General features: G+C 39.3%; 1 protein-coding gene across 2 annotated transcripts in view; it reads left to right on the top strand.

The window, feature by feature from the left end:
• Window positions 1-16,894, top strand: part of LOC140488149 (probable E3 ubiquitin-protein ligase HECTD4) — a 291,859-nt gene that overhangs the window by 41,167 nt on the left and 233,798 nt on the right. For both annotated transcript variants that reach the window (XM_072587982.1, XM_072587981.1), the window contains exons 3-4: window positions 2,733-2,822; window positions 7,804-7,931. In XM_072587982.1, the coding sequence (XP_072444083.1) occupies window positions 2,733-2,822; window positions 7,804-7,931 (218 nt within the window). The remainder of the gene's footprint in view (window positions 1-2,732; window positions 2,823-7,803; window positions 7,932-16,894) is intronic.

The raw sequence follows: 16,894 nt of genomic DNA, 5'->3' as shown, positions 1-16,894 counted from the left end.
ATTATTTTGACTTGAAAATATGCCTTGACTTTGGTGTCACTGAGTCAGAATTGTGGATCAAATTCTATATTAAATAGTAGTGTGGTTCAGATACACCACATCAACTGCAGTGACAGATTTGAGAAGGTGGCTCACAAACACTTAGTCAAGGTCAATTAGGCATGGGAAAAAAAGCTGACTTTTTAAAAAATTTGACCTTCATGTTCCAAAAATAAAGAAAAGATAAGGGACAAGATTGAGTAAGGCATACAATGTCAACTTTTTTCTGTCTGTCACTCAGTCTGGAATATTTCATTTATCAGCCGCAGGATCAAATTCCTTCTGTGCCTTAAACTGATATCTGCTCCCAATGAGTTACTGAAAGAGTTGAGATCATGCAACCCTCTGAGCCTGCTTCACCATTTAATAATATCACGATTGACTTGATTGTAACCTCAAGTCTGCATTACTGCTTACCCCTGAGGGGAAAGAAATTCATCTCATCCTCATTTTAGATGGGTGATTCCTAATTTTTAAACCATGACCCCTAGCTCTAGTTTCTACATCCTTTCTACATCTCCCCTTTCATGACCCATCAAGATCTTGTATGTTTCAATCTTGTACCTCTCAATCTTCTAAACTCCTAACCTGTCCAACCTTTCTCAAAGGCATCCCAGTTATTCCAGATATTTTTCTGGTTAAACTTATCTGAATCGCTTCCCATGCATTTGCAATCTCCCTTAAGTAAGGTGACCAATACTGTGCCCAGTACACCAGATGTGGTCTTACCAGTGTTGTGTATAATTGAAACATAACCACCCTCTTGTTGTATTTAAGACCTCTTGTTATAAATGGTAACACTCCATTAATGTTCTCATACTGTACCTGCATACAACTTTTTGTGATAGTCACTAAATCACCCAGGTCCCCCTCATCTTAGAGTTCTACAATTTCTCATACATTTAAGAATTCTTATTGCCAAAATGGATAGTTTCACATTTTGCACATTATACACCATTTGCCAAACCTTGCCCACTCAACTCATCTACATCCCTTTGCAGCAGTCTCATGTTCTCTTCACAACTTACTTTCCTACCTGTCTCTGTGCACTGGTAAATTTAACAAAATCAGATCTTTCCCTAAGTTATTTTATACAAGTAGTAAACAGTTGAGGTCCCAGTACTGATTGCTGTGGCACACTTCTTCTTACATTGTGCAAACCTGAAAAAAGACACATTTATGCCTGCTATCAGCTTTCTGTAAACCAGACAATCGCCTTGGCAGTATGGTAACCCCCTCTCTATGAACTTTTTGTTTTACAATTACTTGTGATGTGGCACTTTTTCAAATACTTTCTGGTGGTACTTCCTCTTATCCAGTTTGTGTTACCATCTCGGAGGCCTTGGGATTGGTCAAATACAATTTCCCTTTCACAATCTATGTTGACTCTGATTACCTTCAACTTATCTAAGTGTCTTAGTCTAACAGTAATGGGATTCTAATGTTTCTGTCTCTCAAACTTTAACATAACTATCCTGTAGTTTTGGCTTTGGGTTTCTCCTGTTTTGAATAAGGCAGTTAACATCCTCCTCCTTTCACTTCAGTAGGACTATGCTCAAGAGGTTTAGAAAATTAAAATCAATGCATCAACTATTTTAGTAGCTGCTACCTTTACAACTCTAGCATGAAATCCATGGGACATGGGTACTTATCATTTTGCAGTTCAAGCCAATTAGTCAATAGCACTTGTCTAATTTTGCCGAGTTCTTCCCTCCCTTCTATTTTTCGAATATCACTGCATGTAGGTCAGTGTGTGAACACTGATAACCTTTTCTGTTAAATTATTATCTCATTTTCTTTTAGTAATTTTCCAGCCTCACTTTCAAGAGGTTTGTTGCTCACTTTATTTTTGCCATTGAACTTATTTATAAAAGCTGTTACTCGTCTCTCTCTTTATTTCTAGCTATCTTTCTCATGTAGTCTAATTTTTTCCTCAATTTTTGGTGCTTTTCATATTGTGTCCAATCTTCTGACCTGTTGCCTACCATTACATAATTATATGCTATTTCTTTGTCTGACATTGTCTTTAATGTTTCTAGTTAACCATGAATGGTAGATTCATAATTGCAATTTTCTTGCCCTTTGGAATCTATTGTGTAGTCTGAACACTTCAGAATACCTTAAATATCTAACAGTACATTTCTATTGACCTATCTTTTAACCTAATTCGCTGATTCACTTTAGCGAACTCTGCTTTCAAGCCTTCATAATTCCATTGGCCTTGTTTCTTAGGTGGTTGGTTTCAATTTTTAGTAGATGTGTATATTATAGGTCAAAATTTATATGCATATGACGTACCATATTAACAACTGTCATTTTTCTAATTTGAACCAGGTCTATGATAACTGATGATGAAATATCTTGAACTGTGGTGTTTTTTTTTGGTGGAACTGTGCCTACAAACATTAGGTGGTCATGACTTATTCGTTGTAAATGTAGCGAATCGATATATGATTATCTGCTTTGAGACTGATTCAGTGAAGTCATGGTATAAATTGTTGCTGGTGTCTGTACTCTGGCTAATTCACTGTTAAATTATTCGTGATTTTATTGTCTAAAATTGCTGGAATATAAGTCTCTTCAAAGAGTTATTAATTGATAATTCAGCAAAGAAATCTTATTTGTTCACCTGTTCATGTGATTTTTCAGTTTTTGTGTTTAAGATCAGTGACTACAATTTACTTCCCTTTCAGAGGCTCTCTGAAAACACTAATTCACACAGTGCACCTGTTACAGAAACAGACCGAGCTGGGGTTTTTACCTGTTACAGACGTTCTACACCGGTAAGCACTGATTTGACAAAAGGAACATATTAAGTTGTAGTTAATGAACACTGTTCTTATTTTAAGCAGTTTTTGATGTATTGTATGAAACTTATATGTGAACTTCATTTAATCTTAAATGGTATTGAGGGACATATATACCTATCTACATGCAACCTTAATTTAGCATTATTTTCATCAATGTCTGCGCTTTTTCTCTCTACTCCTGTGACTTCAATTGAATTATGGTATCAGCAGTCCTCTGGTTTCTTGTTCAGGCTTAGTTTTATCGTATGCTTGGTATCAGCTAGTCAGACATCACAACTTTGACCTTAATCTCCTGACTTTGAGATGCATATTTTGTAGCAGAGGTGTTAGGGGTTATGGTTAGGTGAGTGAATCTTGTCACTCGTGTTTCCCATTCACCAACCCAAGGACATTGGCACTAGTTCTAAAGGTGAAGTTAAAATTGCTACCTCTAAAGTGTGATTCTGTAACTTGCATGCACTTGTCCCTGATATCTGAAAGGAAACGGAAAAATACAACGCTTCATGCTTTTGAAAATGCACTAATTTCTCCCCTTTTAAAATGTTCCATAGACCTTTGAAAACTTATGGACATTCTCTGTTTGTGATCTTCAGCACTATTTCATGTGAATTATATGTATTGGTTACACCCAAGAGTGAAAGTAATTGATCGAATGACAATATCTCGTACTTCATTTTGTCAAAATGTACCTATTCCTAAGTCCTGTAGCAAAGTTTGTAGCAGCAGTTGAATTAATTTGAAACTGCAATATGCTGAAAATGTAATTCAAAGCAATGGATACTAGCTTTCATGTTACTAATTTCTTATACAAAAGCAAATCATGACCTGTAATGGCAATGGAAATGAAACATGTGTGACTAGCTGTCTCTGCCAACACAAGGGGGCATAGCTTTAAATTAAGGCGGGGTAGATATAGGACTGATGTTAGGGGTAGGTTCTTCACTCAGCGAGTCGTAAGTTCATGGAATGCCCTGCCAGTAGCAGTGGTGGACTCTCCCTTTTTATGGGTATTTAAGCGGGCATTGGATAGGTATATGGAGGATAGTGGGTTAGTGTAGGTTAGGTGGGCTTTGATCGGCGCAACATCGAGGGCCGAAGGGCCTGTACTGCGCTGTATTCTTCTATGTTCTATGTTCTAATATACATTTGTTACTTAATGCTGGAGTCTGCATTACATTTTTAGATGTTTAGAATACAATAATTTATTTAGAGATAATCTCATGATTCTGGGCAAGTGTGTTTGAAGAATCATCCACAGATGCTTTAACACTCAGCAAGTCTGGTGGTATCCATGGAAAAACAAAGGCATTCAAAGCTAAAATTACTAAAAATACAGAAATTGAAATAAATCAAGAAATGGAGACTTATGACAAATATTGTATTTGTAATACTTTCGAGAATCAAACTAGATACAGAGTGCCAAGGACAACTGAGAAATCTAGAGTATAAAAGTAAACAAATAGTTTGAAATAGTAAAACGATAATCAAAGGATGTCAGCAAAATCTGGAACAAAATGTTTAAATGAGGTAGAGGATATGACTGTAATAAATAATTTGGTAGCATTCTCTTTTGTGAAGCTAAGCATAATGCTGTTGCAAAGAAGACTGTAGTGACATTGATCAATATAAAGTTGAAGAAGTAGTATCATGTCTGTGTTGTTCAAACTTGAAAAATCACCTGTTTGAGAGGAGGCCATCTGAAGGAAGTGGGGACCAAAATAGTGAAACTTTACCACAGTTTTTCAATCTTCAAGCATGGGAGTGAAAATGATGGATCCCCAACTTAAAATAGAAAAGGGATACATTTGTTAATTATCTTTAAAATTGATGATGAATGAACATTTTTAGGGCTGGTGATCCAGGACAAAATTGTCACTTGGAAAAACATAGATTAATAAGTTACAGTCTGCACAGGTTTGTTGAAGGTAAACTGTATTTGACAAACTGAACTCTCCTCTCCACCTCGCTCTCCTGGGCCTCACTCTGCTTCCTTCATCCCCTACCTCCACTTCACTCTCTGCTCCTCTTCTCCATCTCACTCGCCTCACCCTCTTGCCCCACCCCGCTCACCTCACCCTCTTCCCCTCATGCCCCATCTCGCTTGTCTCACCCTCTTGCCCCACCTTGCTCGCCTCACCCTCCTGCCCCATCTCACTCGCATGCACAACGTTTTGCGAAAGCTTATCTTTTTCTGCCACTTGCTGCTTATTCTGTTTGGCATGTAAGTGGTACTGTTTGGTAGCTTCACCAAATTTGGCACCTCATTTTTACCTCACCTGGTTGGACATGCTGTCTAAGGTCTTTTGGCAGATTTCTGCAGTGCATTCTGTAATCGTACGCACTGCTACTTTTGTGTGCTACCGTTGGAGCAAGTGAATATTTGTGGAAATGGTTCCAATCAAGCAGGCTGCGTTTTCCTGGATAGTGTCTTGAGTGTTAGTAGAGCTGTACTCATCCAGGTAAGAATCTCCAGGGGAGTATTATCATGTGCCTGATGTGTGCCTTAAAGTTGTTAGACATGTTTTGGGGAGTCAGGAGGTTAGTTACTTGCTGCAGGTTTCCTGATTTCTGATGATCCTTGCCTGGCATTTGTGTGGCATGAGCATTTCTTGGTAGTCAGATTCAGAGATTCACAGCACAGGAAAAGGCAGTTCAACCCATCAAGTTTGAATCAGTTACAACAACAGACTTACTATTCTAATCCCATTTTCCAGGACTTGATTCATGTCTTATATGGTTTGGCATTGCATGCAGCCAAATACTGCTTAAATGTTATGAGAGTTTTGACTCTACTGCTGTTAAGCCCATGAGTTCCATTTTCCACCATTCTCTGGGTGAAGTTGCTTTTCCCTTACATACCCTGTAAGCCTCCTGCCCCTTACATTTAACAAACCTCCAGTTGTTGATCCCTTCATCAAGAGGAGAAGTTCCTTCTTGACTATCCTATTGATGCCTCTAATAATTTTGTACATTTCAATCATGTCTGCCATTCAGTCTCTACTCCTCTATGGAAAACACCCACAGCCTACTCAATCTTTGTTCATCACTAAAACTCTCATGGATACATGAATAGGAAGGCAATAGAGGGATATGGATCCTGTAAGTGAAGACAGTTTTAGCATGTTAGGGCGAAATGTGGCAATGCAAGCTTGGAGGATGGATGGGCCTGTACCTGTGCTGCATTGTTTCTTGTTCTCCAGCCCACACAACATTCCTGGTAAATCTCTCTTGTGAACTCTCTAGTGCAATCACATCTCTTCATTAACATGGATTCCAGAATTGCCCACTGTGGTTGTGGCCTAACCAATGTTTTATATAGTTCCAGGACAACTCCCTACTCTTAAACTGTATATCTATGGCTAATAAAGGCAAGTATCTCATATGCTGTCTTCACCACTTTATCTACCTACCTTGACGGACTACAGCACATGCTCACCAAAGTCCCTCTGATCCTTAGTGCTTCACCGGGTTCTACTATACATGCTGTATTCCCTTGCAACGTTTATCCTGTCCAAGTCCATCACCTCTCCGTTATCTGAATTCAATTCAATTTTCCACTGATCAGCCAATTTGACCAAACCATCTATATATTCCTCAAATCTAAGGCAATCCTCCTTACTATTTACCACCCTATATTGTATATTTCACAAACTTGCTGATTAGCCCTCCTATGTTAAATTCTGAATCTGAATATTTCATGCAAACAGCAAGTGTCTCTACGAAAATCTGTTGGACATAGGCTTCCAGTCACATTTACACCCCTTGCACATCACTCTCTGCTTCCTCCAATTCTGAATCCATTTATCCTAATTTCTTTGGATCCCATGGGCTCTCTTGTCAGTTGGTCCTATGGAAGTTAAGTATGAATTGTACCTGTAATTTTAATTGATGGGCCTACTTTCTTTATCGATGCACAGATTTTGATATAGTAATCTATGCTGTTGTTCCCCACCTGTACCAAATCAATTTGAAAGAAAGTATTGAATAATTAAATTTACACCAGCACTTTGAACTCATCTTAAATCTAAAATGGTTTCAGCAGTTGTTTTGACATTAAAGCCAACTAGATATTTTGAGATATCTTGCACCTTTCTCAGAGTGGCATTACGCTGCACATTTATGATGTTTTGTATTTAGTGTTTGTTCCTTAAATTTTTTTGAAAAACTTTGTTTTGAAGCTAAGTAGTGGCTAGGTGCTTGTTCACAGGAGGAAGTTTTACTCCAATTTGTTCCTCCGTAACCTAGTTACTAAGTGGTTGAAGAACTCATTTGTTTGACCTCTTACGCATGAAGTGCAGGGAAGGAGGAGAAGGATTTTACTGAAATTAATAAATAATATTAATTCTGTATTGGTTAGTATTAACCAATGTGTTTCCTAGCTTAAATTTGATTTGCATATGTTTCTACCATTCTTGTAAGTTTGAGATTTGCTAGCAACTATATTTCCAGACCTGGTATCTAACTAGCTCAGCTCTTGGACTTGCTTTGTATGTTTAGGTTTTTAGGGTCTTTTGCATGGAAAGTTGTTATTAAACTATTAACACTTGCAAGAATGAATCTTCACATTTGTAGTTCAGTTTAGTGCAGGGCACTTGATTTGCAGTAATTAATCCTTATTCCAATGTTCATATCATACCAAGATTTGAAAATATTTGATTTAACTTTCTCTACCAGTTTGATTTTCTGCCCACCATGCAACTTTAGTAGCTTCCCACTGTTCAATGCACCATAGTTCTGAGGCAGACAATGAGACATTATTTTCACAAAGCTAACAGCAGAGTAGTGCCACTTAAACAGCAATTTCTGTACTTTTGAGTTCAAGCCCATGTCTGGAAGTTGCTGCACAATCTTTATGTTTAATCATAACAAGTGACATAAGTGTGATGTTATTTTAACAATATGTTTTTTTTTGCCTTTACCTAAATGTAGCTAACGTTTTTATTTTTTTCCTCAGACTTCTTCTGTTGGAAGGAGGACCAGGCTCGGCATCTTGCCTGCTTGGCAACAAACATATGGTGTCTTGGGGGTTTGAGGATATGCTGTCTGCACCGGAGAGCAACAGTAGTTCCACTGACAATAAAGGTACACCTGATTTTTTTTTTCCCCATTAGTGTGGTTGGGCTGTAAGGAGGGAAAGGCAGACAGACATGTAGGCAGTGAACATTTAGCTAGAATTATGAGAGTGACTACTTAAATTTACAAATTTCAAAACAGGAAAATGGCAATGTGATAATTCATTCAAAGTAGTTCAATAAAACAAGGTTGAGAGAATATCAAATAACATTTGTTTATTAAAAACAATAAGTAAATAAATTACATTGTCTGCTAGTTACATCACCACTGTTCGTAGCAATATAAAAGGAATACTCAGGTATGTTTAAATGCCATAAAATTGGTTTCTTCTGATTGAAGTATTGTTTGTTTTGATTGTAGTTGGAATGGAATGTTGTGTGGTGCAAGTCAGAACAATCGGTGAATTAATGATGTGAAATAGTGTCAGTCATGAATTACTGCAATGTTTGTTTGCCCTCGAAATGAGGTATTCTAGTGTAGGTATATGTTTCCAGGTTTTATAAACTTGTCAATATTGAATATTTACAGGTGAGTACAGATTATAGCATGAAGTTCCTTCTGTAATGGCATGGTAATTGATTGCCAATCCAATGTTTGACGTTCCAATAAGGCTTTGGGGACTTGGCGTTTTTGAACGTTGCAGTTATTTTCAGTATGGTATAAGGGTTGATGTGCATGCTTCTCGTGTGCAACTTCTCTGATTATTTCAGTTTTTCTGATCTCTCTTTATTTTACTTGTTTGTATGTAATTCTTAGAATTTGTTATTTGGTGGCTTGTTTGTTCAACTTTAAATTCATGAATAGACAAAATTTTGTTTGGTCTTTTACCCACAGTCCAAAAGTCCTCTTTAATTTATAGTTCTACACCAAACTGATAGAAGAATAAAAATAGTGAAAGATCAGTGTGAACTCTAACAGAGCTAGTCCACCAGTTAGGTGGGTCTGCCCTGCTAAATTACCAGGGGTGTGTAGGCTATGTGAGTTAGCCATGGTAAATGCCGGGTTACAGGGATAGGGTAACTGGGTGGGTCTGGGGTGAGATGCCTTTTGGCAGGTGGGTGCAGACTTGATCAGCCGAATTACCTCAAACTGCATTGTAGGGATTTTAAGATTTTTGTTTTGGATTGTTGGTGGTGTAGAGTAGTTTCTGTGATTGTTGTGTCAATGTACTCCAAGGATAAATCCCTCCAAAGAGCTGAGAGACATTTTGAAAGCAGCAAGGTAAATACACAAACATTTCTTAGTTTGGCAACTTAATATCACCACACCCATTTTGTTAAAATGGAAAACATTATTGAATCATATTTGCTTTCAGAGAGGTAGCTTTGATCCTGTAAAGAGCAGCTGTTTTGCTTGTTTTAAGATCTGCAAAGAAATGTTGGTGATGCCAGGTATCACAAATTTAGATAAGAGCAATTTTGTTTTTATTTCTAAATGTTGCATTTAGATATTTCAATCCAACTCTACAAGTATTACCTTTTAGACATTTTAATTTAGTATTTTGCAAAAATATCTTTTTTCTGAAACATTAGTCTAATAGTAGCAATTTAATTTAATTTTCATGTTTATGTGTTCATTGTGTTTTCATAATCGCAGCATACTTATAACACTTGTGGTCTCTTACCTGCACGATAAATACAAATCACAACAAAAACTGCTGTAGTCTTAACAAGTATTGATAAAAGGCAACTCAAAGCTAAATTGCTGGTCAGTTACTAAAAGTGTCTTGTGTTGCCACGGATTCCAGCATCAGTAACTGTTCCTTTTGTAACTGTTCCTTTTGAAAGTGTACAACTGTAAATCCATTATTTTTGATTTCTCTGCTTTCCCAGACACACTGTTTTCCTGGTTCATCTTATAGAAGACGTTGGCAGGATTTTTTTTGTTCTTTAAATTACCATGTGGATTCAGTACCATTTGCTTATGTGGTCTTTCCCTTGTTCTCACAGGCACAGGATAACAGCAGTTTACTTGACCTCTCCCAGCATTCCTTGTAGGTAGAGTAGCAGATTTTACTTGGATTTCTTTCTGGTGGCATGGTGACTCAGTGATGAACACTGTTGCCTCTCAGCCCCAGGGACCCAGGTTCAATTCCAGCCTTGGGTGACTGTCTATGTCAAGATTAGATTAGACTAGACTCCCTACAGTGTGGAAACAGGCCCTTCAGCCCAACAAGTCCACACCAACCCTCCAAAGAGCAACCCTCCCCCCATTTATTGCTGACTAATCCACCTAATACTACGGGCAATTCACCTAACCTGCACATCTTTGGACTGTGGGAGGAAATCGGAGCACCCGGAGGAACCCCAAGCAGACACTGGGAGAATGTACAAACTCCATACAGACAGTTGCCTGAGGTGGGAATTGAACCCAAGTCTCTGGCGCTGTGAGGCAGCAGTGCTAACCACTGAGCCACTGTGCCATCAAGGTTGCACATTCTCCCCATGTCTGCTTGGGTTTCCTTCCAGTGTTTGAATTCCTCCCACAGTACAAAGATGTGCAAGTCAGGTGGATTGCCATTCTAAATTGCCTGATAGTGCCTAGGGTTGTATAGGCTAGGTGGGGTTAGTTCTGGTAAATGTGGAGTTCTGGGGAGAGAATGGGGTGTAAGATGTTCTTCAGAGAGTTGATTTGGAGCTCATGGGCCAAATGGCCTCGATCTGCACTGTAGGGATTCTATGATTCCCCATGCCCCCCCACACACAGTTCAAACCAAGTTTTCATGCCACACCCAATGTTTTCTTTATTGATATTTGCCTCCTCTATTAATTTTCTTTTATATGTTGGAGTTTATGCTTTAACTCTACTGTCAGCAGTCAGTTCACTGAGGAAGGATGGAGGTGAAACTTTAACAATAAAAAGGTTATAAAAAGGAAATAAAAATGGAGCAGTGTTCTGGTCCATTGCAGCAGTCAGTAAGTACATGCTGAAAGATTCAAGTTTAAAACGAAAAATCACATGGTAGCTTCCAGATGAGAATAGGAATCTTTCAGGCTGTCGAATGAAGGAAGGTGGTCAAGAATCAAATGCCAAGTGAGATAAAAGATCGGAATCTAGATTCATGGTCAGGGGCCTAGATTTTATCTGGAGCCTTGCAGGTAGTGCAGAGTTTGGTATTTGACCAAAATGTGATTCTGGTCGGAGTGGGGAGCTGATTGCCTAGGACCTATGCATGCAATCATATGGCAACAACAAAGGAGAAAATGCTGGAAATATTCAGCAGGTCTGACAAGGGAAATCAGCATTAATGTTTTATGTCGAGGACCTTTCTTCAGAATTGACCATATTGCTCGCTTCATCCAGTTACCATCTTAAATTGAGCACTGAACAATTGCTGTAATTAATAATGAAAGAAGTTCTAACTTACCAGCTATTTTCAGAAGCCAGAGTTGCTCTATAAGTACTATTCTAATAAAAGCAAATTAGATTATCTTTTAACCACTGATTTATGGGCACTGGCTTACAGAGAGGAATAGAAATCTTTTATGGTAGAAATTGAAGGCACACAAACTAGTCTAGATCAAGATTTCCAAATTTACCTTCTGATTATCTGGCACCTATATCGGCTACTTACTCTACACTGCTTTGCAAAACATCGCTCCTTTTTATGAACAGACACCGCACCATCCATTTCCTAATGCTGAATGTATCGATCAATCTTGGCTCTATCTCCGAACTGCATCGTGATTCTACCCTTCCCTGCACCAAGCTTCCTCCCTTCCCTGCACCAAATTAGGCAAGTTCCCATGAATTACTGGTTAAAAAATAAGCTAGTTTGCTATTTTTAGAATGGTTCTAACAGAGCAATTCAGCGCTTCTTTAATTATTAATACCAGCAATCATTCAGTGCTCCATTTAAGGATGAAGCTAGCATTATAGCCAGTTCTGAAGAAAGGTTCTTGACCTGAAGTATTAATGTTATTTCTCCAAGTCAGACTTGCTGAATATTTCTAGCATTTTCTCCTTTGTTGCTGCTGTTGTGTGATAACACACACAAGTCCTTGGATATTAGCTCTCCACTCTGATCAGAATTATTTTTTGTAAAATATCAAGCTGTACACTAGCTGCTAAGCTCTAGATAAAATCTTGACATCTAACCACATGAGCCTAGATTTCCATCCTTTATCCCATTTGGCTTTTGATTCTTAGACCCACTTGTCTTGTCATCCTGCAAGATTCCTGTCCTCATCTGTAAGTTACCATGTGTTTTTTGGTTTTTAAACTTGAATCTTCCTGTGTACATGCTGACTATTGCAACCGACCAGAGCACTACACCATTTTTATTTCCTGGCTTTCCCCTTTAAGATTTCATCTCTCTTTTTCTTCTTTTCCCATCTTGAAGCAGTATACATTTAATGGTAATTCTCAACTTAATGTTTATTTTCTGCCTCAGTATGCCTTTTTTTTCCTCTAAATGTTTTATAATAATTATGCTGCATACTTTGGATCCTGATGTGTCTCAAAACAGTATTGTGATGCTCTCTTTGAGCTCACATACCATATACCTTGTTGTCTGGATTAAGCATCTTCAAATTTGCCTTCTGATTATCTGCTGCCTTCTACCTACTCCACTGCTCTGCACAATATTGCTCCTTTCTATAAAACGAATGCACACTGTCCATGGCCTAATGCTGGATGTGTCAATGAACACTTTGGCTGTTTAGTTCTGAAGAAGGTCACTGGACCCTAAACACTCCATACATGCTGCCAGATCTGAGTTCTTTTCAACAATTTCTGATTTTGTTTGTGTCTTGGCTCTATCTCTGGACTGCATTGTGATTCCATTCTCCCTTCCGGACAACAATCATCTTGATTCACTCCTTACTTGACTTGTGTTCAATTTTGGTGTGGGATAGGACCACGGTATTGTTGAGTTTTTCATCCACATTGACCTTTCCTGTATTCTTCTTTTATCATTTTTAGTTCCTTTCTCTAAAAGTCCTTACCATCTACGTATTTGTATTGTACCACCTCTCACAGTTAATTATCATTAATCAGTCTCTATACAAAGCTCTAAACTTTGTTGTCTTTTTAACTTATTCCTGCATTCCCCAGCTGCTCTGGTATTTTTCCTCGCTCTTGCTTAGTTTTCACTTCTACTGTACACATTCTTCTATATAGACCCATGACTCTCCCTTGCACCGTAATTGTCAGCCCAGCATCACCACCTATTTAAATAAGGCAGCAGCCAAAGGAACTTTAATTCTTGAAGATAGCAGCTGAACTACATAGGAATGTAAGAATGCACAAAGTACAGGACTGCTTTCCCTTTAATTATCTCAAGTCATTCGACAGTAGGAAATTTAGAATTTTGTTAAATACTACTTTTTGCATTTTAATTAGTTTGATATGCTTTAATAAATTCAAGTATCACATTCAGATCAGCAGCATGAGCTTTCCAAACTTGATAGTGGTGGAATAATTCTAGCTGTCTTGCTCAGAACTTTTCAGGCACAATGTAATTGATGTGGTGATGTTTGTGAAATTATTGTACCAGGCACCATCTGTGTACCATTGATTTGAGCCTGCTGGTGCTCTTTGCAGCATCATTCATTTAAATCTTTTCATTTACTTGGGTTTTCTTTTCTATTGTTGCTGCCACATAGAAATTACAGCAATCCTAAATTGGTAACAGGCTTTCTAAAACTACTTCAGTGGACGTTGGCTTTGCTGGCATTTATTGTCCATCCCTCGTGCCCTTCAGAAACTAATGCTGAGCTGACTTCTTGAACTACTGTTGTATTGTTGTATTTACTGTATGAATGCCCACTGTGTTAGGTAGAGAGTTCAGTATTTTGTTTTTAGATTAGATTAGATTACTTACAGTGTGGAAACAGGCCCTTCGGCCCAACAAGTCCACACCGACCCGCAGAAGCGCAACCCACCCATACCCCTACATTTACCCCTTACCTAACACTACGGGTAATTTAGCATGGCCAATTCACCTGACCTGCACATCTTTGGACTGTGGGAGGAAACCGGAGCACCCGGAGGAAACCCACGCAGACACAGGGAGAATGTGCAAACTCCACACAGTCAGTCGCCCTAGGCGGGAAATGAACCCGGATCTCTGGCGCTGTGAGGCAGCAGTGCTAACCACTGTGCCACCGTGCCGCCCTAGTGACTGACCAAGTGACTGAGAGAAATGGTCATATAGTTCCAGGTTAGTGCCTTGGAGCTTGCATGTCATGTTCCCATGAATCTGTTGTCCTTGTCCTTCTACATAGGAATGATCATGGATTTGGACAGTGCTGTCTAAGAATCCTTGGTTTATCTTGTAAATGGTGCACACTGCTGCTACTGTATATAGGTGGAAAGAGTGTATGTTTGGATATGGTGTCAATCAAGCAGGTTGCTTTGCCCTGGATGGTGTCAAGCTGCTGGAGTGTTATTAGAGCTACACCCATCCAGGCAAATGAAGAGTACTATCACCCCTGACATGAGCCTTGTAGATGGTCGACAGGTTTGGGGAGTCAGGAGGTGTTACTCACTGTAAGATTCCTAGCCTCTGACCTGTTCTTGTATTTACAGTACTTGAATGACTAGTCCAGTTGGGTGTCTGGTTAGTAGGTTAGCATGTTGATAGGGATTTGGTGATCGTGATACCATTGATGTCAAGATTCTCTTCTGTAGAGATGGTCATTGCTAGCTACTTCTTGCCAGTTGTCAGTCCAAGCCTGAATATTCTTCAGGTCTAGCTGCATTTGGCCATGGATAGTTGCATTGTCTGAGTATTTGCGAATATTGTGCAATCATCAGGGAACATCCCCATTTTTGACCTTGTGATTGAATAAAGATCATTGAAACAACTGAATATGGCTGAGCAGAGAGCATTACCCAGAGGCACAGATGTGCTGGAGCTGAGATGATTGACCTTCTCCAACAGATAGAGCCATCTTCCTTTATTCTAGGTACGATCCAACAGAGAGCCTTTGCAGTATCCACAGCCTTCGGCTGTTCCTTGATATCGAGTGGAGTGAATCAAATTAGTTGAAGACTAGCACCTGTGATGCTGGTGACCTCTGGAAAAGGCCATGTTAGATCATCGATTCTAGCTCAACTTGTCTTCTGTACTGATGATTATTAGGGATCTGGATATTTATGAACCATTTCCTCCAGTGGGCTTAGTTGTCCACTACTGTTCATGATTGGATATGACAGGACTGAAAAATTTCGATTTGATCCATTAGTTTAAGAAATCATGCAGCTCTTTTTATGTTTCAGCTGTTTTATTCCCAAGTAGTGCTGTGCTATATGTTGACGCAAAATGACACCTCATTTCTAGGTCGGCTTGATGCTGGTCCTAGTCCTAGTCCTAGCATGCCTTCCTGCAGTCCTCCTTGAACCAGGGATGATCCCCTGTTGATGGCAGAGTGGAAGATTTTAGATGAATATAATTGTTGCCCTCCTCAATGCCTCATAAATGTCTATTCTTGACTTGTTACATGTGTTTCAAATTTAGCACACTGCAGGTGTCATACAACATAATGAAGGATATCCTCATAGTTAAAATGAGACTTTGTCCACACAAATTGGTGAAGATGAAGTCAAGTATGTTTTCCCTCTAGGTTCTTTCACTGCCTGCCACAGACCCAGCTGAGCAGTGATGTCCTTTAGGGCTGCACTGACACAATCAGAAGTGGCGCCACTCTTGGTACTGAAAATTGAAACATCGTATGTTTTTTGGCCTTGCTACCCTCTGTGGTTACCCCCAAGTGATATTCAACTGAAGAACACTGATTCATCAGTCCAAGGGTGGGTAGTATGTGGTACTCAGCAGGTTTCCTTCCCTATGCCATGAGACTTCATGGGGTGTAGAGTTAATGTTGAGGACTCCCAGGGAAACTCCCTCACTGTATACCACTGTGCTGCCAGTTCTGCTGGGTCAGTCCTGCTGGTGGGGCATAATGTGGTCAGACATTGTTATGGTGTTGGATGTTGTCTTTAATTCCACAAGTATGATTATGTTAAGCTGTTGATTTTTCAATTTTAGCACTAGTCCCCAGAGGCAAGTAAGAAGGAATTTGCAAGGGCCACAGGGCTGAGTTTGCTGTAGTCTTTTTCAGTACCTAGATTGATGCCAAGTGGTCTGTCCACTTGGATCCCTTTTCTGAGACTTCTTTGTGGTTTGATAACTTTCTGAGCTATTTCAAAGGGCACTTAAGTATCAAGCCCACTCATATAAGCCAGACGAGATAAGGATAACTGTTAACCTTTCCTAAAAGTCGCCTCAGGCGACTGACTGTGTGGAGTTTGCACATTCTCCCCATGTCTGCGTGTTCCGGTTTCCTCCCACAGACCAAAAATGTGCAGGTTAGGTGAATTGGCCATGCTAAAATGTCCGTAAAATGAGGTGGAGGGGTAAATATAGGGGAATGGGTCTGGGTGGGTTGCGCTTCGATGGGTCGGTGTGGACTTGTTGGGCCGAAGGGCCCGTTTCCACACTCTAAGTAATCTAATCTAATCTAATCTAAAAGACACTAGTGAATCAGCACGATTTTTACAATAATCAACAATTCTGGATTTTGTTTAATTTGAAATTTCACGATCTGCCTTAGAAGCATTACCTGGGTCTCTAAATTGCTAGTTCAGCAATAGGAAATTCAAAGAAAATATTTCTGCATGGCGCTAGTGAGGTCAGGCATAGGACTATAGAGCAGATGAATGCATGGCTGAGGAGCTGGTGTATGGGAGAAGGATTCACATTTTTGGATAATTGGAATCTCTTTTGGGGTAGAAATGACCTGTACAAGAAGGACAGTTTGCACCTAAATTGGAAAGGGACTAATATACTGGCAGGGAGGTTTGCTAGAGCTGCTCGGGAGAATTTAAACTAGTAAGGTGGGGTGTGGACCCCGGGAGATAGTGAGAAAAGAGATCAATCTGAGACTGGTACAGCTGAGAACAGAAGCAAGTCAAACAGTCAGGGCGGGCAGGGAAAGGTAGGATTAATAAATTAAATTGCATTTATT

This window comes from Chiloscyllium punctatum, chromosome 17 (genome assembly GCF_047496795.1).
Source record: "Chiloscyllium punctatum isolate Juve2018m chromosome 17, sChiPun1.3, whole genome shotgun sequence".
In the NCBI taxonomy this organism is placed as follows: domain Eukaryota; kingdom Metazoa; phylum Chordata; class Chondrichthyes; order Orectolobiformes; family Hemiscylliidae; genus Chiloscyllium; species Chiloscyllium punctatum.
Note: the sequence above shows the minus strand (reverse complement) of the source record. Positions and strands in the feature narration are given on the sequence as shown.